This window comes from Chanos chanos, chromosome 4, assembly GCF_902362185.1.
Source record: "Chanos chanos chromosome 4, fChaCha1.1, whole genome shotgun sequence".
Lineage (NCBI taxonomy): Eukaryota > Metazoa > Chordata > Actinopteri > Gonorynchiformes > Chanidae > Chanos > Chanos chanos.
Genome location: NC_044498.1, coordinates 34,344,824 through 34,358,595, shown reverse-complemented (window position 1 = coordinate 34,358,595; position 13,772 = coordinate 34,344,824). Strand labels below are relative to the sequence as shown.

The following is a 13,772-nucleotide window of genomic DNA, read 5'->3' as shown; positions in this document are numbered from 1 at the left end:
CAATGCTCCTTTTCTTTGTGACTTTGTGCTCTTATTTAACAAAATATGATAACTGATTTCAAGAAAACCCTGTAAGATATTCATGTGATGTTTATTTTGTATTGGTTCAGTATATTCAGATCGGTTGGTATTTTAGCAGTTTAATGTTTAATAGAAGAGGACACAAGTTAAAAGATTCACATGAGAGTTTTTGACAGGGCCCAGAAATTGAAATACTGGAATACGCATTTAAGATGGGAATGGACTATGATGTACAGTCTGAGAAAATGAGCTGACTGCAGACTGTGTGATGACTCGGTATTAGTGGAATGGAGAAATCAGGCCGAAAGTGAACTACAAAGTCACGATGACTTTGTGAGCCTTATTCTATAGTGTCTGTATCTTGAATCAGTACTGTTTTCAGCTGATATCTATTTCAGATCAATGCTTATGCTAGATTTTGTTTTTCATTTTTGTCTGCAGAGACAGTTATGTCTGGATAGGCAGCTCTGATGGGCTCTATCTGATTGACCTTGCTACATCAGAACTTGAAATGGCCCTCCCTTTAAGAGGTACCATGTGCATGCATGCATGTGCTTGTATGTACGCGCGCATGTGTAGCACATTTAATGTAGATTAGAGTCCAGTCTTTATTTTTCATCTCTAATGAAGATGTACCTCTTGTTTAAGACAGTCCTCATCTGAGTTTCTCCGTGTCTGGGTCATGGGCTCCATCCCAGGGGCAAAATAACAAGGTGAGTGATACACCCGATTTACAGGAAAAGCAGACCTCATACTGGCACACGGAGCTGTGTCCAAATTCTTTTGGTCTTATTCTACATTTTTCTCCTCATTTATTCTATCTTAACACATTCATAACTTGTGGTTTCCATCACAATAGTACTTATTTCTCAATTTTCATATATCCATTAGATTTTTATGGTTGATAAATTACTCTTCAGTAAAATCTTATGAATACAATATGTATATATACATGATTTTTTTTTTTTTTAAGTTAATCTTGAAAGCTATGGAAGAGTTCACATGTACAGCACCTCTGGTATTTTTATAGCTCTGCAATTAGCAGTTTATGGTTTCATTGGGCCAGGATTATTTGAGATGTAAAGCTTTTACAAGCTTTGGCTACAGTTTGCATCCTGGAGGAAAGTGGCTCGCTCTGTTCCGACTGAGAGACAATTACATGTTATAACGCAGTATGAGGGCTACCCCCAGTCTCTCTCTCCTTCACTCTCTCTCTCTCTCTCTATCTCTCCATGAACAGATGCACTGTTTGGTCACCTCTTTGTTCGAGCCCAGAGTCGCCCTGTTGGATGTTGATGTTATAACATTAGGCAATCTCTGTTCCTACTGGGAGACTGCTTTATCTGGGCTGGAGAGTCTGTCTGTCGTGCCCAGGTAACTATTCATATCTACTTCTGTTCCCTTTCACTCTCTTTTGGTACCATATACAGTATCAACCATTACTCTTGATGGAATGCTCTGACCTCTCGTTACAAGCCATTACTGCCTGTCATCTGACCCCACAGCAGATTAAGTCTCCTCTTCCATGAAGTCCAGGTCCACTCATCCTACACATAACCCCAAGAGATTTGACATTTGTGTTGATGTATTTGCCGCTCACTTTAGGAGTAATGTGGGAATGGTGATAATACTCCTCATTTTCCTGCACGCCAGTTCGCCCTCAGATGCCTAGTTCTCAACCAGCACATGGCACGTGGGCACTGTTGGGTGCTTTGCAGCAGGCCATGGCTGGAAACTATGTGCCCTCATTCTCTGTGTCTTGTTTTTCTTTTAAATTAGACCTTTAAATGTAGACCTCTTTCTTCATGAGTCAGCTTTATCATTGTGCAGAAAAGTGAACATTGCTCATCTTAAAACCATGGAAAATTTACAGCTCTTTTATTTTCGGTAATGGAACAGTTCTCTGGTTTCCTCTCTCTTTTTTTTTTCCAGCTCCCCTCTGATGCCCATATCCCCTCTGAATGCTGAACTTCCTAAAAGGGACACGAAAGCTCTGAAAAAAACAGGTCAGCAGCCACAAACCCACATGCTCTCCACTTTTGTGTGCTCTTCCTCTCTCCTCTATGCACGCACCGATAGAAAGGGATCTAAATATTTATTCAGGACAAATCACAGCTGTTAGAACAACTTGCATTTGAAAGGTCTGAGCAGGGTATTTGTGAAGATCACCTATGTCACTAATCCTGTTTGCTTTAACGATACTCTTTCCTTCTCTCTGGGGTTTTCATAAAGAGTTATCATTTGATGCTGAGGACCTTCGTGTGCTGTAAATTTGAGGGATTATAGTAGGTCTGAATGGGGATTTTCCCAAACAGACCCCTGCTTTCTCCAACCTTTTTTGGTCTTCACTTTGAATTTTCCATTGTTATGATCACAGTTCCAGGAATGCATATTTTATCAATTTAATTGTGTCCTGCCTGGAACTGGTGATTCACAGAAGTCAAATACAACTTGTTCCACCAGTATCGTAAGGCCTATCGAGACTCCAAACCACTTCTTATATCAGGCCTCTATTGTGAAGAATTCAGTAATTAGCAGAGATTTCTTTAATGTCTCATTAATTGTTGGCAGATCTGTACTGCTCTGCTGGAGAGTAGTGCAGACAGCCAGACAGTGGTTTACATGCAGCCATTACAAACAGTTGAGGTTTGGAAATGTGCTGGTTGGGAGAACTCCCCAGAAAATGTAGGGTTGCGGGAGTTTGAACGAGTCACAGCATGGAGGGGGTGTTTTTGGAACTGGTGCATGACTTTAACATGCAACCAAGAAGCCACAAATATTTACATTGCTACCTCTTTTCCTGCACATGCCACCATCATCTGTTTTACCTGGTACCTACATAAATTTCATTTCATAGTGATATGATTTACATAATTGGAACCTTCTCTGTTTTCTGTCAGACCATTAGTTTGATTGCTTAATGCTATTCAGGAGAGCAGCATGGGTAGGGGCAGTCCTCAGCAATTTGACTCCCAATTTAAATCAATGGTTTGCTGCCATAATCCCATGAAAGCATCTCTGGCGTTCCTCCTCATATGGGAGAAGCCTGCCTTGCCAGTTGGCTTGGGCTGAATATGTGGAATATTGTTACACCACAAACTGGAACAGTAGAGGAATCGAGCATACCTCCAGACCAAATCCAAATCCCAAGGCTTCAGCCATCCTCCTGTCTTATGGAAGCGTGTTAAATTTATAACAGATCCAGTCTGGGTTTTAATGAACCAAGTGCATTGGTAAGGAGACCACTGACAACACATCACATCAGACCCTGGCGTGTACTAAAATTTATGACATGATGATAATAATTACATTTTCCCCCCATAAAATGGGGTCAGCTAGCATTAGGCGCTCTTAAAATGTAGTTAAAAGTCAACTATTGCTTCCTGCCAAAATGTACCAGACTGTCAGCTAATCTATCCCTTTTCTAATCTTTTCTTGTGTGCCATCTACAAGCCATACAAAGACAATTCAAAGACTCTTTGAGAGTTTGATCTCAGAACTAGCTGGCGTCTCAATATGATTGGAAGGAATATGCTATTTTCAAAACTGCTCACAGAAATGAAGTATTTGCTACTACCTTGATTCAAATGTAAGTTTCCGTAGATATTTCTAGAAAAAACAGAGTAGAGACTTCAGATTTAAAGAAAGGGTGCAGCTTTGTTAAAGATCCAGCACCGGACAACATCACTGTCACTGACTTGGCTAGTATGTCCCAAAGGTGTTTCTAATTAAACCTTCAATTGTGCCGAGTCTCACTGTATTTTTTTGGTTGTGTGTTAGTTATATCCAACATCAAGCTGCCAAAATTAGTTGAGCTGAACTTGGACTGTGATGACATCTGCTTCCTCTGGTCTGCTCTGCCTTGTCTAAGCTGCTTCAGTTGTCCTGTCTCATTATCTCTGGCCAAGTGACCTCCCTTTGATTGACTTCAAAACAGCATGAGTTTAGATATCTCCCACACAGCTTTTCTCTCTTTCTTCTTAACCAGTCATCCATTCTAAACTTTATGCTAGTCTGTGCTGTGTATTTCATACATCGTATAATTATCGCTAAGTCTTGTCCTCTCCACTTTAAATCCATTTTGATTTTCTTTTCCCCACAAAGATTTGTCAGAGGTGTCTCCTACATTCTCTCTCTCTCTCTCTCTCTCTCTCCCGCTCTCTTTCTGTCGAGCCCCCAGGCCTCTCGCTATGTCTCTCTCTCCTCTGGTCAGTGGCAGCAGCAGGCAAACTAGTCTGTCAGTCTGCCTTCTGCTATTCCACATTCTCGGAGGCTGGAATTGTATCCACTGGTTTGTCTTGGGCCAGAATCCTAACTGGGACCCATCCAAGCACTGCTGAGTTTTGCCCTAGATCCCTGACATAGCTTAAAGCCAACGGTTCAGTCCCGGTCATGCTCCTGTTATCACTCTAGCTGTTAACTCCTTTTTACTCTTACCAAAGAAACAAATGTTTGAATTTGTGTATACAATAATACAGTTTTATTTTGTTTAAGTTGAACTTGAGTTTGCATTTGAGTTGAGTTTGGGATGAAATTCAGCTCCCAGGCTAAAAGACATCAACCATTAATACAGTACTTAGAACAGTTGCATGTGAATCTGTGGACTAGACCAACAATTGAGAAGACCTGATGCAAGCTGACTATGCCAGTTTGGAGAAAACTCTGAGTATTTGTTGATTCATACAGTTTACTTGCAGAACATTGTCAGTAAATATGTATTATTAGGTTAACCAATGTAAATGAATACATATCCAAAAGTTAATCTTTGCCATTTCATATGATGAAGATTACTTTTACTTGATAGATGACCAAGGACCTAGGCAAAAAACCTGCCTTATACATGTAAATAACACAAACATTAACAGTTCTCCACTGTTACAAGTGAGAGTAAATATTTTTATAGCTCTCTGAGTAAGTTTATGCACCCTTTATATTATGGTTAAGCAATGGTCGAGGACAGTTATTTGTCCATCACAGCTGAAGTGATGAAACAGCTTTAGGGCAAGAAAAGTTTAGCTAAACTGTTTCCATTATGTTGAGCATGCATAGATGTCAATAACAAAAATCAATCAGGAGTGACAGAAAGGTCAGTGTAAGGCCTCCATGGTTTCCACCCAATCCACATCACTGCTCGTGCACTGTAGTCAAGATGAACTTCACACTTAGCACTGTGTTATGGAATGCTTCACTAGCACAGAAGGACACATGATTCTTGCACGTTGCGGTGTGAATACACTACTTGAAATTTTATTGAATTGAATTTTGTTTGAATGTGTTTTTTTGGGGGGGTGGGGGGGGTGTTGTTTTTTAATTTTTTTTTTTCAGCATTGATTTGGCTCTGGGATTAATTAAATTAATAGAATGTCTCAAAGTTCTTTTTTTCACATGCCAAATTGTATGTGTCATTGATATATCTTAAATAACACAATAGGGATTTTACAGCAATTGCTGAAGTGATTACCAGATACTGATTACTTGGAATCTACTCTGTTGAATTAAGGTCAAGTTTGTGAATGTATGATCTGTTATCTTTAATGTTAATCTGTTTTGGACTCAGAATGAGCATTCAACTTAATTACGTGACCATACAAAAAAGAGGACAGCAACTACAAAAAAGTACATTTGATTATGATATACAAGTAAAATTAGATTATATGCGAACAAATCTAATGCCAGATGATGGGGATTTTTTAGCATTTGGGAATGTGATGTTCTTAACAATCAGCTGCTTTTATGAGATTAATTCACTTTCTCCTCATTCTCTGCATAGCCAACAGGAGGAGTGCTTTTTTGGAAAACCACACACAAAACTTTAATGGATGTGGAAAAAGTGACCTCACTCGAGTGAAGTGAGGGTTCTAACAGCGGAGAGCACTCAGCTGTATCACTCAAACCTATGTGCAGATCTGAGTTATGATATTCTGTATTCCATATGCCTAAGCTATATGGGAAATGCATGGGAGTCATGGATGTGTCTGAATGTGCATCCCCATGAGGCATATTCAGCTGATATTAAAGAATATTCTAGTACTAACTAAGCATATTGAAACTTATAGGTCCAGTTATTCAGTGTTCCCTCTCCTCTCATATTTATGCAGTTCAGCTGCATACAACACACTGCTTCACATTACGTTGACGTATATTATACTGCCGTAGTTAAGCGATATATATGTGTCTGTATGTGTATGTGTGTGTGTATATACATATATAGATGTGTGCGTGTGTGTGTGTATACACACACACACACACACGTATGTAAAATATATATATATATATACATACACATTTTTTTTTAAATAAACTGTCCTTTTACTTATTTATGCCAAAATGCATTTGTTAAGCTATCCAGCAGTTCTCCAGCAGACTTAGTAATGCTTTCTCAGTGCCTGTACACTGTGTATGTATTGTGGGTTTTTTGGACACTTTAAATAAATGTTGTAATTGTAATTTCTATAGACAGAACAGGACTGTATATAGTATGTGTCTGTAGATATAACAGACCCTGTATATAGTATGTGTTTGTAGATATAACAGGCCCTGTATGTAGTATGTGTTTGTAGATATAACAGGCCCTGTATGTAGTATGTGTCTGTAGATATAACAGGTCCTGTATGTAGTACGTGTCTGTAGATGTAACAGGCCGTATATATAGTATGTGTTTGTAGATATAATGGCCCTGTATCTAGTATGTGTCTGTAGATATAACAGGCCCTGTATGTAGTATGTGTCTGTAGATATAATATGTCCTGTATGTAGTATGTGTCTGTACATATAACAGGCCCCGTATGTAGTATGTGTCTGTAGATATAACATGTCCTGTATGTAGTATGTGTCTGTACATATAACAGGCCCTGTATCTCGTATGTGTCTGTAGATATAACAGGCCCTGTATCTTGTATGTGTCTGTAGATATAACAGGCCATGTATGTAGTATGTGTCTGTAGACGTAGCAGGCCCTGTATGTATCTTGCATTCCCAGGCCTGTCTGTCTGTTTCTTAGGCCAGAGCAGCCAGGGTGGTGTGAAGGATCAGGCTCTTGTTTTCCATACGCAGGTCAAGTCCTCTGGATACACTGTTCCTCCACGGTACGTTTCTTTTAAAATTCCTATTTTAGAAGATGTTTTTTTGTATCAGTAAGCCTTTGTGTCCTTTTCGACCCATAAACATAGAGTAATATTTTGGTTTTTACAAAGAAGACCAATTGTGATGAGGGATGTTAAAACTTGGAAGTTTTAGAAATGTGGTTTTCCTTGAATTACACTTCTGAATTATACTTAATTTCTTCCATGTTTCCAAATTTATTGGCAGAATGAGAATCGTCACATGCTTATGACAAAGGGCATTTAAACTGCAGTCACAATCAGTAAGCAGTAGTGGTGTGTGTTTACATAGGTTCCTGGCATATGGGCTTTTAAAGACTGTTGTGATGGCACACAGTTTAATCCCAGACTTCTTTCCTTCTGCTCCTACTGAACACTTTATATGGTCCTGTGTAATGAAATTGCTATAAGTTGTTTTGTTGAAACTGAAATTACGGAAATTGTTTTTTTTTTTTTTTTGCTCTAAGAAGACATCCATTGAAGAGATGGTTTCTTTTATTAGAAACATCTTTATGATGTCTGAAAAGTCGTAGCCTCTGCCCCATTTACAGGAGTACAATGTTCACGCCTAAAACCAACACAAAGAAGAAAAGCAGTACACCTTCAAAGACGAGCAAAAACACGTGAGTCACTCTGGACCCATTCATGTGAGCTCTGTTCTGCCGGAAATGTGAAATGCAAGTGCAGTGTACGAGCATTTAACTCTCTTGCTGTCATGTTTTCCCTAGTGGAAGCCTCATAATTGAATACCCATCCGATTCTGCAGCTCCCAGTGTACCACACATTCAGCAGTCTGTATCCACCCTCCCCACACCCATTCACAGTCTCCAATACTCAGGTTAGTGACAAGCCCAAAGTCCGCCTCGTTCTCATGCCGCTGTGTGCGTGTTAGTCGAGGTCAGCGTTTCACACTGCGTGTAGGCAGTCACATGAATGAGGTCTTTATTTGGTTCACATTGTTTTGTCTTCCCCCTGACTCTCTTGAGTCAAATGAGTGCAAGGCTAGCACAATGTAAAGCTTACTTTACTTTACTTCAGGTTAAATGCGGTCAGGCTTTTATGGATGTGAGTTTCTGCGCACGCTAATAGTTGTTATTTTTGGTTTGTTAATTAATGCTTCATGTGCATTATTGTTAAGGTAATGACGTCTGTATTTTGTTGTTCAGGAGATGGAAAGCAGATTCTGTGTGGTCTTGGAGACAGATCTGTATTGCTCTACAAGTCCTCCCTTGCGGGCCACCCAGCTGTCTACACCGGTAGTGGGCAAGAATTCTCAGATTTATATCTTACGGGTTGTGTTTATTTTAGTGTGTGTGCTGTGTGTTTTTGTTCTTCTGATGGTCCTTGTTCTCTTTCAGATGTTGAATGTCTCATTGTAACATGCATTGTTTATTGATCTGCTGTTTTCTGTTGCTGTGTCCTGTCAGTCATTTTAGAGAATGTAACCCAATGTGACCCTGAGGGAGATCTTGATCCATTGGGAAGGAATGAGATGTTTTTGTCTGAATGTGTGAGTGCGTGCGCTCACGTGTGCACGTGTGTGTCCGTCTAAGGGGAAAAGCGAGTCTTCTTCAGTCTTTCACCTTTAAATCTGTGAATCTCATTTCTGTTAATACTGTCATTAATGTACTTTTGTACTTGTCTATTCTTAAAGATTCCCAGTCATCAACTTTTATGAAATCATAAGAAACTGCTATGCAACATCACAAGTGTAAATATTATATATATTTTTTAAGAACAACAACGCTAAAGCCATGTCCTTGCAAATCAAGGACATAAACTGAGGTAAGAAAGCAGTGCACAGTTAAATATATATATAATATATATATATACATACACACACACACACATATATGTATATATATATATATATATATATATATATATATATATATATATATATATTAGGGAAAGAGAACTATTTTATTGTCCCTATCATGTGTATTTATTGTCTTGTGATGTATTTTGATATACTTTCTCAGCATATTTGCTTGCTTTGTCAAAGTATGTCTTAACAGTTTCTTGACACACATTACCCTGCAACCTTGAAACCTATCCTCTCTACCTTCTGTAATAAATCCAATGCAGTGTAACACAGCTAATTTGTTAGCTATGGAATTGTACTGATTTTAAATGATTGTCTTTAAAGAAAATGACAGCTCTGGCCACAGACCTGTATTCAAAGACCTACACGTAAATTATGCCCACAATTCAAATGAAAGGCTCCTGATATATATGCATACCATGAACATAAGACGTCTGTCTTCTCAAGTACCTATGGATTACGACTGTCTGTGTGATACAGCCCACAAGGGGGCAGTAGAGGGGAGAGGACAGACAGTTTGTCTGGGGTCATGTCTCCCACTTATCTGTTTCCCGAAGCTGTCGGTACTTTTCTGCAGATGTGTCTTTCTCAACTTGGATTTGATCTTTAGATGACTGGTAAGAGGTATAAACTCCCTCCGTTTAGCAATTTATATTGACTTAACTAAATTAGCACACTTTTTTTGATTGCAGGACACAATAAAGCAGTGAGCACAGTGTGCTGGAGTCACTGCAGGCGATGGTTTCTGAGTGTGGCTGATGACCAAACCCTTTTCATCTGGCCCACAGTGGGCTCTGAGCCTGCCTTAACCATGGTAATCCCTCTGTAAAACTGGAATTAACTTATGCTCTGACAAGATGGCTAATTGACTGGACAGAAAAGAAAACTGTTTTTTTCTTACTCAGTACTCTTAAATAAGATATGCTAAACGAGACAGAAGACCTCTCAGACATGAGAGATTAATCGATACTGGTTCACATGTAATTAACAATAAATCAGTTTTAACAAGCTTGCATTAAGTCGCTTTTTTAGAATGAATGAACAAAAGATGTTAATGATTTTGATGACATATGTTCCACTTGGCTGCATACCACTCACAGAAAACATCTGCAGCAGTCCTCCATCAGTGCCTAGTTCCTCGGTGTGATGGGCTTGTGCAGAACCTTTCTCATTTCCCTATTGGAATTCACACTTTCCCACATCTCCCACTGCAACTCATTTAAAGGCCTGAGACTCTCAAGCCTGGCCAAGTCGGAGCAAGCACTCCCTTCAGTGTCCCATAACCGCCGCAACTTATCTCTGCCGAGGGAAGGGAGAGTCAGCCCATCCAACATATGGCATAAACAAAAGCATTTCGGTATTTGTGGTGTATTAAAGTAATTTAAAAGTTTTTGGCAAGAATAAAGGGTAATTTGATGAGAGGAAAAATAAACAAAGGCAGGATAAAACAGATGGCCCGGGGGTTGTGTTCAATTAAAATTCAAAGTTCTTTTTTAGAAACTTTTGGTGCCGTGGGTGTTTGCCTGTACGAATGCGTGTCTGTTTTCTCAAGATACCCAATGGGACATAGAACACTTTTATTCTGTCCTGAGTGGTGGAATAAAATCGTTTTGATAAATTTAACTATGTAGTATTGATGGTTTAAGAGGGGAGTCCAGAAAGTCGTTAGATCGATCTGTCTTTAGTCTTGTGAATGCTTTGTCCCTGACCGTTTAGTTAAAAAGGAACACATCTCTGTTCCAAAACAGCCCCGCAGTCGAGTACACTTCACTCTCACACTCAACTCTCAGATTCTATTTCATGAGTCCCTTTTTCCAAGTGGAAAATAGAAAATTCTTTAGCTCCATGCAAACACTATGCTAGCCATTTTTGGAGAGAGAGAGAGAAAGAGAGAGGGGGGGCATTTTACCCAAGCCTTCAAAATGATGAAGAATGGGACCTACTTACATTGTTTTTCCTTTGCTCCAGACTACTGGTCACTAAGATGTTGAGAATTAAAAATGACAGCACAGTCATTGTCTCTTTTGAATGCAGTTGAGTCCTTTTCCCCTTTCTTGGTCACTAATTTTCAATTATGTGTACTGTTTTTGTTTGTTTTGTTTTGTTTTGTTTTTTCTCTTTGACACTCCAGGGGACTGAGAAATGCTCTAAGTCAGTGCGGTTGGCTCAATTCTATTACCTGGACAAGTTTTTGCTGCTGGCCTCTGGGTCCTCTCTACACCTGTACCTCCATCACATGGACACAAGTAGGGATGACATTAAGAGGTACTGAGCATACAAACGCCCCCTGCCCTCTGTTACCTCCCAGCAAGATCTTGTGTCATGTACCTCATACATCTCTTTCTTAGAATCACAGGTTTCTCTCTTTTAATGATGAATTTAACATAGAATGATTTTAGAGCACTTTTCATTCATTTAACTGAACATTGCATACTATATAAAACCATTTTCCTAAGCATTTGTTGTTGCAGAATGGGTATGCTTTTAGCACGTATCTACAACATACATCCATGTCTGCAACAGAAGGGCGGAGCAAATAAACACTTGCATATCTCTGATACACCATAGCTGTTACTTGGAACTCAGGCTCAGTCTTGAAGTAATGACACTGAGTCAGCAACCAGCAGCCTTATAGAATGTAAACATTATTACAGAGGAATGCTTTAACGGGAGCCAAAAGAGATCCCACTCATAAGGTCCTGTTTAAGAAAGCATAAACAAGTTGGACACTAAATTGGGTTCCTGCAAAATTCATGTGAACATGCATTCATCTCTCTTAGCATTTATGTTTTCAAAGCAACAAAAATACTGCTTTGGCTCACTTGAGATATCCTGCCTGTGAATATTTTTGTTAAAAAACTGTTACTCTCTATGAATAACATGTGACGCAGTGGGCTTTGTTACAAACTCATTTGCTTTTGGATCAGTCTGATTGGTATCTGTTTCCACTCAGCCTCCGTCACAAGAATAAAGCTGACATTCTGCGTCAACCAAAGCTCCTCTCTCTTGTACTCCGTTGGCTATCACAGATCTTTTTTGGTGCCTCCATGACTCTGGCACTATTGTTTAGGCCTTTATACCTTTTCATATTTAAAGCTGCCTGTCTCATTTTTTTCTCACAAAGAGATCACATGGTACCATGGGAAGAAAAAAACTGTAGTTAATGACAGTTGTACCAGTTTCAACTGTCAGTGTGAAACAAGCAGTCGGTTTTAATTTGTACATGGGGGCTCTGCTTGTTTTCACCTCTTAGTAATAGTTTTAAGGTGAGACTAACATGCAGAGAATTTGAAAAACCTTTCCTGTTACAGCATCTTTGCAAACTCAATATGTGCTAAGATGACTCTAACACCAAAAAGTATACCTGTCTTCAAATTCCAGATATGAACAGAAGAGCATGTCCAAACTCACACAGAGTCTTTCCATGAGGTCAGGAACAGACATCACTGCCCTGTCAGCTATCAATGACTTCTTCTCCTGTATCCTTCAGAAATGCAGTGCACGCCATATCCAGACACAGTGTTTTTGAGATGTCACATGAATTATAGTGGAGGTTGTTGTCAGTGGCAATGGCCTAAGCTGTGGAGAATTTTACTGTATTTTCAATCTCATGTATGACCTCGGTTAGATTAGCCTGGATCAGGGAAGTCCGATTAGCACAGGAAGGTCTGTTTTGTTTTTTTTTAACGGCCCTTCCAGTGCACACACATCTGTCTCAGGTAAACTTTGGTAAATCCTGGTGATGGATTGAGGAGTAAAGTTGTCTACACCCTTCCTGTTCAGTGTTTACAGAAAAGAGGAGTATCACTGCACTAAATCTGTACACTGTCTTCTTTCATAAAGGCCTCACGTGTAACCGCTGGGGTGCAATAACTGATTTGAGCCATAAATCATCTCCATAGCAGTAACTTTTAGGAATGTCTCCATCCTCACTCTTGATTAAAACATTACAATACGTTTATTCAGTAATACATCAAACAAATCTGGAAGTTCTTTATCTGTGTTTTTGCTCAAGTTCATTTTTTTTTCTTTTTTTCCTGAGGTAATCCTAAGGACTGGGGTTTGGCCACAGATGTAGTGGAAAACTGCAGTCAGATTATCACTCAGATTTTCCATATTCCATAAGAGTATCCATATTGTTGTACTGTTCCTTTCAGCACTTTGCTTATGTAACATAGCTTGTGTCTGTATACTGTCTGAATCATTCTGTTTGACTGTATGGTGATATTTTAATCACCATCACTGTGCTGTATGATAAAAAAAAGATTCCTGAGAGATGCTCTGAGAGTCCTTTAGCTGTTTTATTTAGATATCGTTCTGGCCTGTGGAGCTGATCGGTCCATCCAGGTGTTTGACATGAACAGAGGTTGCATTGCTGCAGAGATCTCAGATGCTCACACTAGAGCTGTCCATCACATCACACAGAACAAGGTACGTGGACTAACCCATTCTGTAATATGATATAAAGATGCTGCCATTCAGGTGCCATTGTGGCCTGTACTCTCAAAGAATCTGAAAGCACTCTTCAGAATTTCCCTAGACTTTGTGTAGGAGTTTTACTCAAGGAGGCATTCAAATTTTGAGTCAAGAAATAGGTCAAACTCTTAGGGGGAAAAAAAGGAGAAAACCACACATTTAGAGAAAAAAATGCTTGATCGTGAATGCAGATCCCCGATTTGTGTGCAGAGGAATTAATGACAGCTGTAGTGTAGTATCAGTTGTATTATACCCATTCACATCCCATCAGTGAGTAAATATCCTCTAACCAGTGGTGTTGTGCTAAGGGCATTTTGAGAAAATTGTACCACCAACTGTGCAGTGGTTGA

General features: G+C 39.4%; 1 protein-coding gene across 1 annotated transcript in view; it reads left to right on the top strand.

Annotated features, from left to right (window-relative positions):
- The window catches only part of wdr27 (WD repeat domain 27), a 32,668-nt gene that overhangs the window by 3,333 nt on the left and 15,563 nt on the right, over window positions 1-13,772 (top strand). The window contains exons 8-19 of the mRNA XM_030772262.1: window positions 465-551; window positions 670-734; window positions 1,262-1,395; window positions 1,954-2,027; window positions 7,022-7,106; window positions 7,673-7,744; window positions 7,850-7,959; window positions 8,288-8,377; window positions 9,639-9,760; window positions 11,078-11,211; window positions 12,328-12,425; window positions 13,256-13,377. Of these exons, the coding sequence (XP_030628122.1) occupies window positions 465-551; window positions 670-734; window positions 1,262-1,395; window positions 1,954-2,027; window positions 7,022-7,106; window positions 7,673-7,744; window positions 7,850-7,959; window positions 8,288-8,377; window positions 9,639-9,760; window positions 11,078-11,211; window positions 12,328-12,425; window positions 13,256-13,377 (1,193 nt within the window). The remainder of the gene's footprint in view (window positions 1-464; window positions 552-669; window positions 735-1,261; window positions 1,396-1,953; window positions 2,028-7,021; window positions 7,107-7,672; window positions 7,745-7,849; window positions 7,960-8,287; window positions 8,378-9,638; window positions 9,761-11,077; window positions 11,212-12,327; window positions 12,426-13,255; window positions 13,378-13,772) is intronic.